This window comes from Salvelinus sp. IW2-2015, linkage group LG4q.1:29, assembly GCF_002910315.2.
Source record: "Salvelinus sp. IW2-2015 linkage group LG4q.1:29, ASM291031v2, whole genome shotgun sequence".
Classification (NCBI taxonomy): domain Eukaryota; kingdom Metazoa; phylum Chordata; class Actinopteri; order Salmoniformes; family Salmonidae; genus Salvelinus; species Salvelinus sp. IW2-2015.
Genome location: NC_036842.1, coordinates 16,033,267 through 16,051,745, shown reverse-complemented (window position 1 = coordinate 16,051,745; position 18,479 = coordinate 16,033,267). Strand labels below are relative to the sequence as shown.

General features: G+C 43.5%; 1 protein-coding gene across 8 annotated transcripts in view; it reads left to right on the top strand.

Annotated features, from left to right (window-relative positions):
- The window catches only part of LOC111961547 (guanine nucleotide exchange factor VAV2-like), a 228,801-nt gene that overhangs the window by 61,384 nt on the left and 148,938 nt on the right, over positions 1-18,479 (top strand). For all 8 annotated transcript variants that reach the window (XM_070441947.1, XM_070441944.1, XM_070441941.1 and 5 more), the window contains exon 2: positions 1,808-1,924. In XM_070441947.1, the coding sequence (XP_070298048.1) occupies positions 1,808-1,924 (117 nt within the window). The remainder of the gene's footprint in view (positions 1-1,807; positions 1,925-18,479) is intronic.

The following is an 18,479-nucleotide window of genomic DNA, read 5'->3' as shown; positions in this document are numbered from 1 at the left end:
CGGGAGCCTGTACGCCACCCACCACGAACCTGTACCCACCACCACGGTACCTTTACCACCACCACGACCTGTACCCGACCACCAACGACCTGTACCCACCACCCACTGACCTGTACCCCACCACACTCCACCACACGACCGTTTACCCACCACCACGACCCTGTACCCACCACCCACGACTGTTACCCACCACCACGACCTGTTACCCACCACCACGACCTTGTACCCACCACCACGACTGTACCACCACCACGACCTGTACCCCACCACGACTGTACCCACCACACGACCTGACTCACCCACGACTGTGTACCCACCACCACGACCTGTTACCCACCACCACGACTTGTACCCACCACCACGACCTGTTACCACCACCACGACCTTGTACCCCACCACACGACCTGTACCACACTGCCACCACGACTTGTACCCACCACCACGACCTGTACCCACCACCACGACTTGTACCCCACCACCACGGACTGTGTACCCACCACCACGAACTCTTTTGCCCGTACCCACCACCACGACTTGTACCCACCACCACGATACGACCTGTACCCCACCACCACGACTTCGCCGTACCCACCACCACACACAACCTGTACCCACCACCACGAGACTTTACCCACCACCACGAACCTGTATACCACCCACCACGACCTGTTACCCACCACCACGGACTTGGTACCCACCCACCACGGACCTGTACCCACCCACCACGACCTGTACCCACCACCACGACTCTGTACCCACCACACCACGACTTGTCCAAACCACACCTGTAACCCACCACAGACCTTTATCCACCACCACGGGTGACTTAGTATCCCACCACCACGACACTGTACCCCACCCACGACCTTAGTACCCACCACCAACGACCTGTTACCCACCACCACGGGACTCTGTACCTCACCAGTCGTGGTGGTGGGTACAGGTCGTGGTGGTGGGTACAGGTCGTGGTGGTGGGTACAGGTCGTGGTGGTGGGTACAGGTCGGCGATACTGTACAATGTCACTTTAAACTCTAATAAACAATGTTAGCATTTCTACTCGAGTGTTATCTTTTGTAAAAACACTCTGGGACATGTTTAGCGATAGGAATATGCTTGAAAAGGTTAGCAGTTGTGTAAAGTACTTAAGTAAAAATACTTTAAAGTACTACTTAAATAATTTTTGGGGGTATCTGTACTTTACTTTACTATTTATATTTTTGACTACTTTTATACTTTTACTTCACTACATTCCTAAAGAAAATAATGTACTTTTTACCCCATTTATTTTCTCTGACACCCAAAAGTACTTGTTATATTTTGAATGCTTAGCGGGACAGGAAAGCACCTAAAGATAAAATCCCCTTTCATTCCTATTGCATCTGATCTGGTGGACTTTCTAAACAAATTATGTCTGAGGTCTATCCATAAATTTAAAAAAAAACAAGAAAATCATGCCGTCTGGTTTACTTAATATAAGGAATTTGAAATTATTTATACTTTTACTTTTGATACTTAAGTATATTTAAAACCAAATACTTTTTTACTTTTACTCAAGTAGGATTTTACTTGGTGACTTTTACTTTTACTTGAGTCATTTTCTATGAAGGTATCTTTACTTTTACGCAAGTATGACAATTGGGTACTTTTTCCGCCACTGAATGTTAGCAACATAATCAATTATTACACTTGAAGGGCTAGAAATCAATGCAGTGTAATGTCCAAACTAATGGGAAATCATAAGTGCGCATCGTCACAGATCTCCACACTGTTTCTGACATTGTGGTGTTTCCTTTCTCTCTCTTCCAGTTTCTGTGTCTGAAGAACATCCGGACATTCCTCAAGGTGTGCCACGACAAGTTTGGCCTGCGCAACAGTGAGCTGTTTGACCCATTTGACCTGTTTGATGTCAGGGACTTCGGCAAGGTGAGTGATATTGATTTTGAATGGGAGGTCATTGTGGTTTGGGCCCTCATGACAAGGCTGTGTGTGTAGCTATTGAAGTGTTGAGTGTTCTGTCCTGCAAAATGTCTTACTCGGAGATAGGATATTTTTTCCCAATGTGATATAGCAGCGTAAAACTGTTGCTCCTGCTACTCAGAAAATATAATGTGCCTGGTTATGGAGAGCCAGTATTGTTGGAATGATAAGCTCAGCACAGATTTGATTAGAATATGGGATGTTTTGGGTGAAATGTAATAGTAATGTTTTTACAGCTCACAGTCAGATCTGACTGCTGTTGCAGCAGGGTATTGTGCATTTCAGCTTTCAGAGCATACGGTGTCCCTTCAGGGTCAGCGCTTTGTGTATGTGTCAGTGAGTGTGGTTGGGTGAATATGTATATCATTGTTTTATGCCAGTGTGTGAGATGGTACATGTTTTTTCCTGGAAGCTGTGTGTGTGTGTGTGTGTGTGTGTGTGTGTGTGTGTGTGTGTGTGTGTGTGTGTGTGTGTGTGTGTGTGTGTGTGTGTGTGTGTGTGTGTGTGTGTGTGTGTGTGTGTGTGTGTGTGGCTCAGCAGCAGTAGGCTGACTCATTTCCAGGTATTACTGTGAGGGGTGGGGGTTAGGGACAGGATATAAGCACTGGGGTATTACAGTATCCCATGGCTTCTGCTCCGTTCTGCTCTGTCTGGGTGTGGGCCTCAGCTTGCAGTTAAACCCTCCTGTTCTCTTCACTTGCCCTGGAGGTGTCCGTGTTAGATCCAGGGAACATTTAACTGGATATCTCTCTTTACAGCTAATCCTATTTACTGTGAACCATGGGGGATGGTTGAGGTCTCGCCAGGCTAGTGGGTTACTAAAGCATTGCACATATGCAGAGTAGGATAGGATACTGTATATATGTAGTGCCAGTATACAGTATGCTGTGATGCTAGGATTAGTTTGGACAATTTTTTCCACTGTTGTCTCTAGGTGGAATGAGTCAGATCAGAGGTGTTTGTTGATGGTGTAAATGGCTTTCCGGGGCTGAAGTTTGAGGTGTGGGGAAATATCTGAATGGGAACAGGATTTAATTAGTTATAGGACATACTTTAATCTTCACTGTGAGTGTCATCAGATCCTCTGGCCATGCCCTCCAGGCTCAGTTGAAATTGACTGTTTTGACATTTAACCCCATGAAAATCCTTATCTGACAGATGTATGGACATGGAGGCCAGAAGAGAGAGAGAGAGAGAGAGAGAGAGAGAGAGAGAGAAAAGGAGGCCTGTAATTTGGCATTTTGTAGATGTCTGAGAGTCAATGAGCTCACAGTAAATTATATTAAAATTGGGCCCCAGTCAGAATCAATCCCACACACCCTCCACATGTCAATTTGGAAATTGCGTTTTTCATGGTCTCAGAGGTGGCAGGCTTGTCTTCGCATTGATTTTCCATTAAGGGAAAGCATCACATTATAATATATTGACGTGAACAGATCCCCTCTAATGTGGCTTACATTTAAATGTGTGGGTGCGCGTGCGTGCGTTCCCTATTAAGCAAAGCTAAAGGAGGGTGTTTGTCTTCTTGTAGAAAGGCTGGTTAGACAGCTTCTTGAAGTCTTTCTTCCTACTCTTTGTTCACTTTTTTATACTTTTTTATACTTACAACATGGATTTTCTCCTTGAATGTGTTTTATGATGTTAAACACAGGGTATGGGTGAGAGGGGTTGGGGATCAGGGGCTTGAATCAGATGCATCTGATTCATCAGCTTCTTCTTCTCCTCATCCTCTCATACTGTATGTTTGCACTGGCTGGCTGTCAGGGGCAACAGAGTTCACCTTTCCACCCTTCCAATCCATCTCTCTCTCTAATGATGGCCTATCCCGGGTCATATGATTGGGAGACAGAGGGAGATGGGGCTAACTGACCCACAGTGCTGCAGGCACAGTAATTGCACCCTCAGAACCTCTCCCACCCCCCTTTCAGTGATCTTGTTCTGGGTCGTTGAAACAGATGGAACCCCCCTCCTCAAACCTTTTCCATTGCCCCTCTCTCCTCCACACATTCTCCCACACTACCCTTCTCCTGCACCCCAACTCCCTTCTCCTTTTCTCACCACCATCACCCCTTACCACCCGGGATAGAAGCTCTTGTTCCACACAGATGGACAGAACCCCCCCTTCATTAGATATTCATTATGACATCATTAGCGATGAAAACAGCTTATTACAGTAGACCCGGGGGAACGCTTGGGTCTAAACGCTCCCTCCACTACCTCACAACAGCCTTGATTTTCTACCTTTTAATTAGCTTCCCAGAGAAACATGGCTGTCATTTAAATGAACATGGCAATCAGTTTGTTTGGCTGTTGAGATGATGAGCATAATTAGGCTGCACCTGTTAACCGTTTATCAGTATTGGGGGATTTCCGGTCTGTCTGTGACTTGTGGCTGATGATGAGAGATGGAAGTTCTGACATCCTGCACTGTCATCTTCATTAGGCAAAGCATTGTTCTTTAAAATGCAGACAGCGAAGACAGTTTATATTATTTCTACACGAAACTGACTTTGAATTGTAACTGATTCATGGACTAGCCACACTTTCAGACTGTAATTCATTGAATTGATATTGTGGCATCAAGGTAAATGGCATTTTGCAATGGCTGTGTGCATTTGAGTGCAAAATTGGCTGACAGCCTGTGCAATGAGAAGAGGCCCAGAGATGAAGCAACAATCACTTTACTAAAGTAACGTGAAGGACAGGGGAACAATTTACAGTCAAAGTTGCACATGACTGCACTCTCTTTCAGCTGCATCCCACTCTACATCAAAATTGCCATTGTTTTGAGCAGTGGCGATTTTAGCATGTAAATCTCGGTGGGGCAAAAAATGTATAAATGTGGGATGCACGCCAGCAAAGCCACCTCACAACACAACACTAAATAATACATTAATTGCACTATAACGGTGACAAATGGTGCCCATAAAGCTGTCCCAACAGCAGAGTCCCAACAGCAGTCCCAACACTTTACCACTGCTACATCTGGCTATCAGCGGAGCCTTGCCTGGCAGCGAAACAGTTCATTCAGCCTCATTTACTGCCTTTAAAAAAACATAGCTGATATGGCTGACTTGCTTAAAGAAAGGTGGTTTCTACTGACAATTGAGATGTACAAACTATGGCATAAAGGGACGACAAGCAGATAAGAGGCAATCCGTAATTTCAATTAAGACATTAATGAGCGAGCTAGGACTGATGTAACTTTAGTCAATATAAATATTTGTTTAGAACTTTTTAAATGTACAGCGACAGCATTCAGAACATGGGCCGTTCTTACAGTGTTCTCCCTGTACACCAAGTCAGAACCGTAGGATAAATAAAGGGGGCATATAAGCAGACCATGAAAGCTCTTACAATATTCAATGATTACATTTCTCTGAAACAGGTTATAGGCTACATGTGCACCACCAAGTCAGAACAGTAGGCGAAATGAAGAGGGGTAAATAGACCAAATTATTAGGGTGAGGCACATGGGCTACTAACAGCTTACTACACAACATACACTTAGATTACACTTAGATTTTACTTTCTTAGCTGCAGTATACATATCTCCCTGGCATATTACATCATTTATGCAGCAGCATACAATACATTTTTGGACTCACCTTGTTGTGCTGTGCTCACTTGAACAGGAAGGTGGCATGGCAGTCCTTCGTGGGCAAATTTTGTCATCAAAGTCTGGAATTCTATGGATTTATGGTGCTTTCAAGACAACTGGGAACTCAAGGTCGAATCATGATCGAATCATGAAAAAAACAAGGTCGAATCATGAGGGCGTCATTGATCTTCAGACCATAGCTCTAGAAAGAGGCCCGAGTTCCCGACTCACAATTCCAAGTTGGATGACCATTCAAAACATATTTCCCAGTCGGAGCTCGTTTTTCCGGAATTCCCAGTTGTCTTGAAATCAATGAAATCAAGTTTTCTCAGTTCCGAGTCAACAGTTGTTTTGAGCACGGCACAAATCATGCTTCATTGACAGCATGGCCAATGTTGAATGTTTATCATTCAAAATTTGAAACAGAGACCCTTAATCACAGATTTGGGACCACACAGCCACTGTCACTGATTTCTTCCAAACCACTCATTGTTGAATATGCGATTTCCAACTTGTTGTGTAATGTTTATGTCCAATGGCCGATTGTCGACTTGATTCATGATGATGACTGACATGATCAGTTCAATCAAAGCTACTGTATATATAACATGATTTGACTGCATTTTATCTGTGGCCAATGACCTTGAGCCTTCTTGGATGGGCACTTCTAAAGTAACTCTATGGCAGCACTTGAGTCGGCAGGTTGCCTAGTGGTCAGAGCGTTGACCCAGTAACCGAAAGGTTGCTGTATCGAATCCTGAGCTGACAAGGTAAAAATCTATCGTTCTGCCCCTGAACAAGGCAGTTAACCCACTGTTCCCCGGTAGGACATCATTGTAAATAAGAATTTGTTCTTAACTGACTTGCGTAGTTAAATAAAGGTAAAAAAAAAAATGTAACCTAAGGGGCTAGAGTTTTCGTGGTCTAACCTTAGCTGTGACGTAATGTCCTAATGAGTGACAGAACACTGAGCCAATCACGGCGCAACGCTCCGTATTTTCTGCTGGCTTGCCTCACCACCACAGAAAGCATTGAGCTAGGCTGAAACACTAGCATTTTGGAGCTGCCTTACTCAAGAAAACAAAAAAGAGACATTGTTTGTATGCGGTTTTATTAACTCAATTCTATATTTTTTTACATTGGTTGCAAACATATACAGTGGGGAGAACAAGTATTTGATACACTGCCGATTTTGCAGGTTTTCCTACTTACAAAGCATGTAGAGGTCTGTAATTTTTATCATAGGTACACTTCAACTGTGAGAGACGGAATCTAAAACAAAAATCCAGAAAATCACATTGTATGATTTTTAAGTAAATAATTTGCATTTTATTGCATGACATAAGTATTTGATACATCAGAAAAGCAGAACTTAATATTTGGTACAGAAACCTTTGTGTGCAATTACAGAGATCATACGTTTCCTGTAGTTCTTGACCAGGTTTGCACCTGTCTCTTATACACATCTAGATGTGTATAAGAGACAGCCTCCATGCTTCACGGTTGGGATGGTGTTCTTGGGGTTGTACTCATCCTTCTTCTTCCTCCAAACACGGCGAGTGGAGTTTAGACCAAAAAGCTCTATTTTTGTCTCATCAGACCACATGACCTTCTCCCATTCCTCCTCTGGATCATCCAGATGGTCATTGGCAAACTTCAGACGGGCCTGGACATGCGCTGGCTTGAGCAGGGGGATCTTGCGTGCGCTGCAGGATTTTAATCCATGACGGCATGGTGTGTTACTAATGGTTTTCTTTGAGACTGTGGTCCCAGCTCTCTTCAGGTCATTGACCAGGTCCTGCCGTGTAGTTCTGGGCTGATCCCTCACCTTCCTCATGATCATTGATGCCCCACGAGGTGAGATCTTGCATGGAGCCCCAGACCGAGGGTGATTGACCGTCATCTTGAACTTCTTCCATTTTCTAATAATTGCGCCAACAGTTGTTGCCTTCTCACCAAGCTGCTTGCCTATTGTCCTGTAGCCCATCCCAGCCTTGTGCAGGTCTACAATTTTATCCCTGATGTCCTTACACAGCTCTCTGGTCTTGGCCATTGTGGAGAGGTTGGAGTCTGTTTGATTGAGTGTGTGGACAGGTGTCTTTTATACAGGTAACGAGTTCAAACAGGTGCAGTTAATACAGGTAATGAGTGAAGAACAGGAGGGCTTCTTAAAGAAAAACTAACAGGTCTGTGAGAGCCGGAATTCTTACTGATTGGTAGGTGATCAAATACTTATGTCATGCAATAAAATGCAAATTAATTACTTAAAAATCATACAATGTGATTTTCTGGATTTTTGTTTTAGATTCCGTCTCTCACAGTTGAAGTGTACCTATGATAAAAATTACAGACCTCTACATGCTTTGTAAGTAGGAAAACTTGCAAAATCGGCAGTGTATCAAATACTTGTTCTCCCCACTGTATGTGACACATATTAATGCAAAAATAATATGCAAAATGGCAAGCCCCCCCCAAAAAATATACAGTATATTGTGGGGCTCAAACAGCCCTGAATGATGGGTCGCCACTGGTTTTAAGTAACAATCAGGAGAAGCAGGCAACATTCAGACATCCAAGGACTGTCTCTCAAGAGAAAGGCTGTTTGTCTTGGCTGTGTAAATGTGTCCTTTGGTTGTCATGCCAGCAGTGAGGAGAGGGAATGCTGTCAGGTAGGACAGGATGCCATTGGCTAAATGATTGCCTCGGTGGAGAATGAGGAAGGGGGTGGAGGGGAAATTATGGAGAGAGAAGGAAGTGGAGGGTGGGGGGAAGACTCTGCAACCATGAGACACCTGTCTTTCCCAATTAATTTGAGAAAACTGCACTCTTTCAGCTTCCATTTCTCTCTCTCTTCCCTCCCATTTATCTCATTTCCTTTTACCCTCTCTCCCCCTCTTTCTCTCATCATTCTCCAGTCTCACCCTCCCTCTTTATTCTCTGAGTATGTTTAGGGCTGGGGGATATGACCAAAATAACAAATGACAGTATATCATTTTTTTTAACGGTATTTGATGTTTCTGAATAATAAAAGTTCTAGATATACTTTATGGGTAGTGCATGACCCTACACTCTACACTCTTAGAAACAAGTACTATCTAGATTCTAGAACCTAAAAGGGTTCTAACTGGAACCTTAAAAGGGTGCTCCTATGGGGACAGCCAACTAACTCTTTTAGAACCCTTTTTTCTAAGAGGGTAGGATGGCAAGTGGTTTTAATTGGCTTTTTCCATTCTGATTGCTTTATACTGTTCAATCAAACATCAACCCCAAAATAATAGGAGGACAAAACTGACAGTGTAGTCCTATGTAGAACATAGCATAGGAATCAAAATCCTCTTTAGTAGTCTCTGAGGGACAGTTTGACATTTACTGGGGTGGGGGGTGCTGGTCCAAAATTGGGAAGTGTTGTCTAACTTAATTTTTTTTATTGGGCACATGGGTGGGTAGTGCATTTTTTCCCTCATTTATATTCAATATAGCCACATTTGCTCGCATGCGCCTCCTCTATCAAGGTGTTTTCTGTACTTCCCTTATGCACTACGCTTTTCCACGCACTAACTATACCACAAGTCAATATACTCTACCAGTCTAACTGTATATCCTGCCCTCTATCCATAGTGACAATAGTGGTAGTAGGATCGTTTGTCCAGATCTGCAATAAGTTAACTAGCAATCACACCACACATATAATCCACAAGATAGAGGAATAGCTGACAGGCAGCTGAGAGACCAGGTGCATCATTGCGCATGAAAGAACAGGTGAAGACACGCAGTTCAAAAATCTCCCCTATTGATCTTGTTAAGCGACAATAAAATGATCCTACCTAGACTAGCCTACAACACCACAATCCAATGAATAATTGCCTTATTATTTTCAAGTGAGTACCATTGAGTAAAATTCTACTCTAGGCTTTAAACTGCAGTGTAAATGTAATTTGAATAATGGTGCAAAAGCCCTGTTATTTGACTGTTTCATTCCACTCATTTCATTTGGATCAGTTGTATGTCTACTCTCGACAGATTCTAAGTTATAGAAAGGCACAGTATTTTTACTTYTGATACTGGTGTGCTGTCTGTTGCAGATCATCATTCTCCCAAGTCATCCTATATAGTCGTAGCCACATAGGCTTATGCTCCCAGCAGGCCCAGTTATTCAGGAAAGCTTTAACACGTATTCTGCCTCCTTTCCGATCCGAGTGGCTATTCCTTTACCTAGAACCTAACTTTTAAAAYGTATTACCTTTTTATTTGTGGCATAAACAACTAGCCACAATGTTTTAATCTGATTCGTCTCCTGTAGGCTACTTGCTCATTTTCATCCACTCCTTYCAAATATAATTCCWGCATCCAAACTGCACAACGGCCATTCGATGAATGAAAAGAGACATCTGTTACAAAACACCAAAAAGTTGAATGACATTCGGGAAAAGTGTCAAAACAAGCCTTCGATACTGAGTAGAGAGGGATGTGTTTTCAGTTTGTTGAGATTGACATACTTGATTGTGGTGTTGACAATGCAAACCATGATAATAAGTGCTCAGTCAGTAATCGGTATGCATTTATGTGTTGCTTATTGGTTGTGTGTGGTGCATTGGCACAGAAACCTGTTGGTGGATATAATTATAAATAAATATAAATCTGATTTCTCCCTATCTGATAATTGTCTGCAGCCAGCTCTGATGGTAGTGTAATGATACTGGCAGGCAGAGGGAGCTCATCCGTGGTGGTCGCGAACCCTCAACCTTCTGGCCCATAGCCCTGAACAGCATCGGCTGTGCCACGAAGCCATGTTGAAGTCGATATCCAGGTTTATAAACACAGGGTTGCTACAGTTATTGTTATTTTAGGTGGAAATACCTTTTTTTTGTTAATTTTATCAGGGGGGAAGGTCATGTGAAAATATTTTAAAGTTTGGGAGGGAGGTGCATTCATTTTTTTTATGACAGCTTGTTTGACCAGCTCTGGTACTCAACCAATGGTTTCCATTTTCATAGTTATTTGTTACATTCCACCATTTTAATACATTTCTTAATTTCCTGCATTAATTTCCTGCATTAATTCAAGTTCCTTGGTGTCCACATCACCAACAAACTATCATGGTCCAAACACACCAAGACAGTCGTGAAGAGGGCATGACGATGCCTATTCCCCCTCATGAGACTGAAAAGATTTGGCATGGGTCCTCAGTTCCACAAAAAGTTCTACAGCTGCACCATCGAGAGCATACTGACTGGTTGCATCACCGCCTGGTATGGCAACTGCTCAGCCGCCGACCTCAAGGCACTACAGAGGGTAGTGCGTACGGCCCAGTACATCACTGGGGCCAAGCTTCCTGCCATCCAGGAGCTCTATACCAGGCGGTGTCAGAGGAAGATTGCTAAAGACTCCATCCACCCTAGTCATAGACTGTTCTCTCTGTTACCGCATGGCAAGCGGTACTGGAGTGCCGAGTCTAGGTCCAAAAGGCTTCTTAACAGCTTCTACCCCCAAGCCATAAGACTCCTGAACAGCTAATCAAATGGCTACCCAGACTATTTGCATTGTCCCCCCACCCCCATTTTTACCCAGCTGCTGCTCTCTGTTTATTATCCAGTACCCACTGAATATAGCCTCGCTAATGTTATTTTATTTGTTGGTCCTAAATTCTATATATATCTTTTTTTTCTTCTTCTTTATTTAAAAAAAATAATGTTTTACAACAGTTTATTTTAGTAAATACTTTCCTTAAGACTTTTTTTTTTAACTGCATTATTTGTTAAGGGCTTGTAAGTAAGCATTTCACGGAGCATGTGACAAATGCAATTTATTTGATTTGATTTTGATTTGAAATGGTTTCACTTTGCTTAGTAGTTTGTTCAATTCCAGCGTTCACTTCCACTTCCATTTTAGTGAATTTCTTAATTTCCTGCACTAATTTATCAATTAGTAGTCTTATTTAGAACATTGCATAGGAATCAAAATCCTCTTATAGCCTCTAACGCTGGTACTCAACAAATGGTTTCAATTTGCGTAGTTAATTGTTCAATTCCAGCATTCACTTTCACTATTTTAATCAATTTCTTATTTTCCTGCACTAATTTGTTATCAAGACATTTCATTTCTCTTAGTATGCCTCTATTTCGTTCCCCAAAACACTTTTCCTTGACAGAATAATAATTATCCTGTTTCACTGTGCATTTTCGGCTTCAATTGCCGTTCTTACTTTCACCACTGGGTAGATGATCTCAGGGGCGCTTTGTTTGGCAAGCTTTCCCTCCAGAAGTTGTTGACTTGTTGTGCTAGCAAGCAGCCACTCAGCTGTTAGCAGTTTCTTACTGTCAATAAAAACAGATGATTGCTATACTTTTTCAATTCATTACTGAATTATTTAATGTAAAAAATCTAACATTAAAATACCATTACACTCCAAACCGTTCTATGAATTAATACGGTATATCGTTTTTTATGGTTCACTGCCCAGCCCTAAGTGTGTTGTGATAAGACTTAGCCACGAGCTGTAGCCATTGTGTAGACTCTGAGACAGTGTCGGTGTGATGTGATTACCATTCTGAGGCAGTGTCGGTGTGATGTGATTACCATTCTGAGGCAGTGTCGGTGTGATGTGATTACATTCTAGGCAGTGTCGGTGTGATGTGATTACCATTCTGAGGCAGTGTCGGTGTGATGTGATTACCATTCTGAGAAGTGTGTCGGTGTGATGTGATTACCATTCTGAGGCAGTGTCGGTGTGATGTGATTACATTCTGAGGCAGTGTCGGTGTGATGTGATTACATTCTGAGCAGTGTCGGTGTGATGTGATTACCATTCTGAGACAGTGTCGGTGTGATGTGATTACCATTCTGAGGCAGTGTCGGTGTGATGTGATTACCATTCTGAGGCAGTGTTCGGTGTGATGTAGTTACAATTCTGAGGACGTGTTTATATTTACCATTCGTGAGCAGTGTCGGTTGAGTGTGATTACCATTCTGAGACAGTGTCGGTGTGATGTGATTACCATTCTGAGGCAGTGTCGGTGTGATGTGATTACCATTCTGAGGCAGTGCAGTGGCTGATTGCTCTCCCTGTTTCTCTGGAGCCTCTGAAGCCTCTGCACACTGACCTCTGCTCCCCTCGTTTCCTTACCGCTTCCTGCACCATGGTGCTGAAAATAATCCAGTTTCTCAGCATCCCCACCCTGAACAGTGAGACTGAGCCGTCTGCTGAGCTGTGTGTGGAGCGTGCCTGCAGTCTGCTGAGGTAGATTCCAACCTCGCCCGCGGCTCTTTCCCTGCTCTGCCTTTCACTGACCAACCACATGCCTCTGGTCCTGTCCCAAGGCTGCACACATCTATTCAGGAGATTATGGGAGGCCAGAAGTGAGGGAATGTAGCTATAAAGGGAAAACTGATGTCTAAGTCGTTTTTCCATTTATTTTTACGGAAGCTGCAGCCTGCATTTAAAAAGATGCTTCACTTTATTTGCTTGCAGTTTACTGTATTGCATATCCTGTTTGCCTGAATAAGCAGGTCAGGTTAGAGGAACTCAGTGTCAGGCTGGGGAGAGTAACACACAGAGGCATGGGGGTCAATCAGGGTCACATATTGGGTCAACCTCTCCATCACTCTTCATGTCCAGACACCTCTCCTCAGACAGTTTAACACCCCTGTCCTTTCCTCAGCTGACGCCTCTGTGTCCCTGTCCTTGTTCACTCTTAGTGTCCCCGTCTGTCTTCTGTCCCTGTCCCCTCGTCCGTCTCCCGTCTATACCCACTGCATGTTTTTACATAAAGCTGCCAAGACACAATCTATTATTCATTCCTGAAGGCACACCCCTGATGATAATTCTCCTGCTATGAATTATAGATGGCAAGTTCCCTCCCCCTTTAGGACCCCCACCCCCAGGACCCCCCCTCCCTCTCATCCCATGGCGTCATTAGTCATCGTCTCGTTACCGCCATTCCTGCGAAAACAGGTGGTGGCCGGGCGATGGCTGTTGTCTGGGACTGTGTTGGTACTGCTCAGGGCCAGTGATGCTATCTTGGAATTGATTCAGAATGTGGTCAGTTCAGTATGTGTTTCTATTGTCGCTCTGCTGGCTGTTCAGAAGACAAAGGAAATATGGTATGTGAAAAATTTCTGACATTTACCTTTGTCAATGTCACTGACAAATCATATGTGCGTGGGTCGTCCAGGTTGAGTCTGATGGACGCATAGTGAAGCTGGCTTCTGTCAAGCAGATGTCCAGATATCTTTATCTGAAATGAATTCAGTCTCGTGGATTTCATCGAGCTGTCAACTGAGACCACCTGTGCCATGATTCCAATGTGTCTGTCTGTATTTACACATGCAGTAAAGCTAGCGTAGTCTATATCAACCCACTTTAGAACTGCGTTTCTCAGGAACTCAGGAAACAGTAGCAGTAATATCTTTAAATCAGCAGAGACTCACTTCCCTTAGAATCAGCTCTCTGTTTTTCAACACTGTTCTCATTCTGACAGCATTCAACAGCCACAGCCATTTAATTCGGCCAAGAGCAGATAAACCCCTGATGTGCTGTATGTTTTATTGAGCTCTCAAAGAATTGTACAGTCAAATTCCTACTGTGGAAATAATTGCCTTCCTTTTGTTTTGGCACTGTGAATGTTTACTCTGAATTTAGTAACAGACACAATGGGAATGGTCCCTGGCCCCGGCTCCACCCGGCTCTTTGAGGATTCTCAGCACACCATTCTGCAGTGCTGTCTGCCCAGAGGCAGCAGAGGTGTACCAGACTCTGTCTCTGGGCTGGGATTCGTTGGCCGGCCTGGCGGACAGCAGAAGCTGTATCCTTCCTTCCCTGCCTGTGGTTGTGTGTGGCTGTGGCTGTGGAGCACAGCGGGAGTAAAGAGGGGGCGTCGGGAAGAATGGGCCCCCACAGGGAGAAGCGTTTGTGAATTCCACGCTGGCAGCGTGTGCTCTCATTATTTCCCCTCCCTCGCTCCCTTCCTTTCTTAACGGCCCCACAGGCACCGCTATGATGGACAGGTACACTCCCAGGAATCACCCACATGAAAAAGGGAAAAAGCATCAGATAGGGTACCTGTCCTCTTTCATTTTTCATCACGGAGGGATTCTTTTTCATATGCTCTTGAATGGAATGATGAACTCCACCAGCATCAAAGCTTAAAGGAAAATTCCACCCAAAATCTTTTGGTATTTGTTTCGTTAATCCATCGTTGACATAGTCCCAACATGTTTTTCTTGTCAGCAATCACGTTTTCAAGATATGTAACTTTCAAAATACAGAAATAATCCTTGTATGATGCATTTCGCATCATATGATGCATGAAACAAATACAAAAATATTGTTTTTGTGTGGAGTTTTTCTTTAACTAACAAGCTAGCACAAGGTGTCACTAACTAGCAAGCTAACTAGCTAGTTTGCACACTGCTGTACTAGCGGGAGGCGAGGGCAACCTGTAGACAGTGTCCTTCGCCCCCGCCTGTCGGCAATGTTAATGACGGTGATGGCAAGGTGTTCGGCAGACGGGAGTGAAGGACACTGTCTACCGGATAATACTTTTATTTCCCTTTTGAAGATGTCATGCTCGAGGTGGGGGCGTTCAGCAGGAACCAATGGGATGCTCGAGGTGGACGCAGGAACGCCCACATGCAGAACGCCCTGAATTGCGGACTGCATTTGCACACTATTGGTCATAATGGACAAGAACTGCGGTTACTTTAGTAATTGCAGCCTTACTACATTGGTATAAGTGCATTTGGAAAGAATTTGTAGTCAGAAAGTAAACCATCGAGGCAGCTTAGGCTCATTACAAAATAGTATTACAGATGATGGATCATGGTTAATCCACTTTTCTCAACCGTCTGTCGCAAGAGTCAACTAAGGACAAGTGTCACACTAGGTGAAATGCCTTTACTTTCTTTACGATTGCGCACTCATTGGCTCTATGTCCTCTCAGGGTTGTTATTGAAAGCATTATCGGCCAGTAAGCAGAGAACGCTGCTGGAGTCTAGAGCAGTGATTGGTCAAGTCAGGTGAATGGGACAAGGTGACTGTGACGCTGGCAATGCTGATGTGAGGGGCAGAGTGGAGCACCCACGGCTTTGTGACCAAAGCCTTACAGCTGTAATCCCTAAATCCACAAAACCGCAATCACACACAAAGAAACAACTACAGCTGTTCACATCAGGTCAGGATGTTGGCCTAGTGTTGTTGGGAAAATCACTGGAAAGGCTATTTTTAATCAGAAATTGTTATGGTTGTGTTTTCCAAAAATATTGCATCACTCTGATTTGAAAGGGAAGTAATAATTTTTGTTGACCACGCTCTCTGTAACCTTTTTATATGGTTATATTCGTTAATGATCATTAGAGCTTCAAGGAAGGAGACAGTCAGACAGTCAGACACAGTGTTTCAGAGCAGCCCACAGTCATAAAAACACAAAGACAGGGACTAGTAGATCTAATGTCATGAAGATTGGAACTGTTGAATGTAATGCTGTCTGATATATGCAATCAAAGAGCTGTAAAATGTTAATTAAAATGGATGTATTATCGAGAGCAGTAGCCTAATACATGCTGTGATGGGATACCAAGGACCAGCAGCACTATAGCCTAATACATGCTGGGATGGGATACCAAGGACCAGCAGCACTAATACGCCTATACATGCTGTGATGGGATACCAAGGACCAGCAGCACTATAGCCTAATACATGCTGTGATGGGATACCAAGGACCAGCAGCACTATAGCCTAATACATGCTGTGATGGGATACCAAGGACCAGCAGCATGGGATAACCAAGGACCAGCAGCACTATAGCCTAATACATGCTGGGATGGGATACCAAGGGCCAGCAGCACTATAGCCTAATACATGCTGGGATGGGATACCAAGGGCCAGCAGCACTAGGCTAAAGGTAGCGTGGACTACTCCACCACTCTGTCCTATTTCTCATTGGGGATTCCATTTAATCCACCACTCCTCCTCCACCTCCTCCTCCTCCCTGTCCTCCTCCTCCTCCACCTCCTCCTCCACCTCCTCCTCCTCTCCCTGTAAGATTAGCAGTGTGTGGTGTGAATGCTCAATATGCTTTCCAACCGCTTCGCTCTGTCATACTTCTCCTTCCTCCCTCTCTCTCCTCTGTCTCTAATAAACTCTCTCTCTTGTTATTGTATTTGGCCCAGGCTATATTTTGTGTTTGCTGTTGAAGGTCCAATGCAGCCATTTTTATTTAAATATCAAATCATGATTGTTTTAAATTAAAATGGTCAAAAAGAAACAAAAATAGATTCTTAGCAATTTCTCAGGCAAGAATTTTGCTCGGACTGTCTGGGAGTGGTCTGAGTGGGGAGGGGAAAACCAGCTGTTATTGGCAGAGAGGTTTGGAACGCTTTCTTATTGTACTAACTAATTCAGAGCCTTTCGATGTCACCAGGTAGGCCAAAACTAATTATTATTTAATTATTTAAAAATCATACAATGTGATTTTCTGGATTTTTGTTTTAGATTCCGTCTCTCACAGTTGAAGTGTACCTATGAAAAAATTACAGACCTCTACATGCTTTGTAAGTAGGAAAACCTGCAAAATCGGCAGTGTATCAAATACTTGTTCTCCCCACTGTATGTATGTGTTTAATTTTGGTTTGTTCAAGGCTGTCGATGTCCATTGACTTCCCCCATGCTGCCCCCATCCTGGATGCCTTTGGTCCAATTACACTGGAAAACCCACACCTGTTCCTCATCTCCCACCTGGCCAGGGCAGCAGTCTAACCAGACTCTGCCAGACATATCAAATCAAAATCAAATACATTTTTATTTGTCACATGCACAGAATACAACAGGTGTATATCTTACTGTGAAATGCTTACTTACAAGCCCTTAACCATCAATGCAGTTCAAGAAATACAGTTAAGAAAATATTTACAAAATATTTTTAAAAAATATAAAAATTAATTACATAACAATAACGAGGCTATATACAGGGGGTACCGGTACCGAGTCAATGTGCGGGGGGGAAAGATTAGTCGAGGTAATTTGTACATCTAGGTAGGGGGAAAAGTCATCGCTGTTCTCATCTCCAAAAGCATTTTTCAGACATAAGAGACAGTAGCAGCAACATTATGTACAAAATAAGTGTAACGGCGTTCCTGTATACTTGGCCGCTGCTCGAAATTACGCTGCTTGGTTCTGGTGTGGTGGGTGGTTCTGTAACGGCGTTCCTCCTCCTCTTCATCCGAAGAGGAGGAGCAGGGATCGAACCAAAATGCAGCGTTTCTTGTAGACATAATATTTATTAAACAAAACGGAAAAACACGAAAACACTTACACAAACTACAAAACAACAAACGAAGTAGACAAACCTGAACGTAAGAACTTACATGTAACGAAGAACGCACGAACAGGAAAATGACTACACAAAACGACGAACGAACGAAACAGTCCCGTATGGTGCAAACAAACACAGACACAGGAGACAACCACCCACGACAAACAATGTGACAACACCTACCTTAATATGATTCTCAATCAGAGGAGATGAAAACCACCTGCCTCTAATTGAGAACCATATTAGGTACCCATTAACCAACATAGAAACAGAAAACATAGACTGCCCACCCAAACTCACGTCCTGACCAACTAACACATACAAAAACTAACAGAAAACAGGTCAGGAACGTGACAATAAGTTACAAACAATGTGAAAAAACAAACAAAATAGCACAATTTGTTAGGAGCCCGTAAAACAGCAGCCATCCCCTCCGGCGCCATTATGGAGATTCTAGAGAAGATTGACAAAGAGATTTGCTTCGGCTCAGTAAGGTTGGCAAAACTGACAGAAGAAGGGAAATGAGTCTTCCTCTGGATAATCCCCTGGAAAAGGGGGAGTAAGAGAGAGAGAGGGAGAGAAGGAGAGGGAG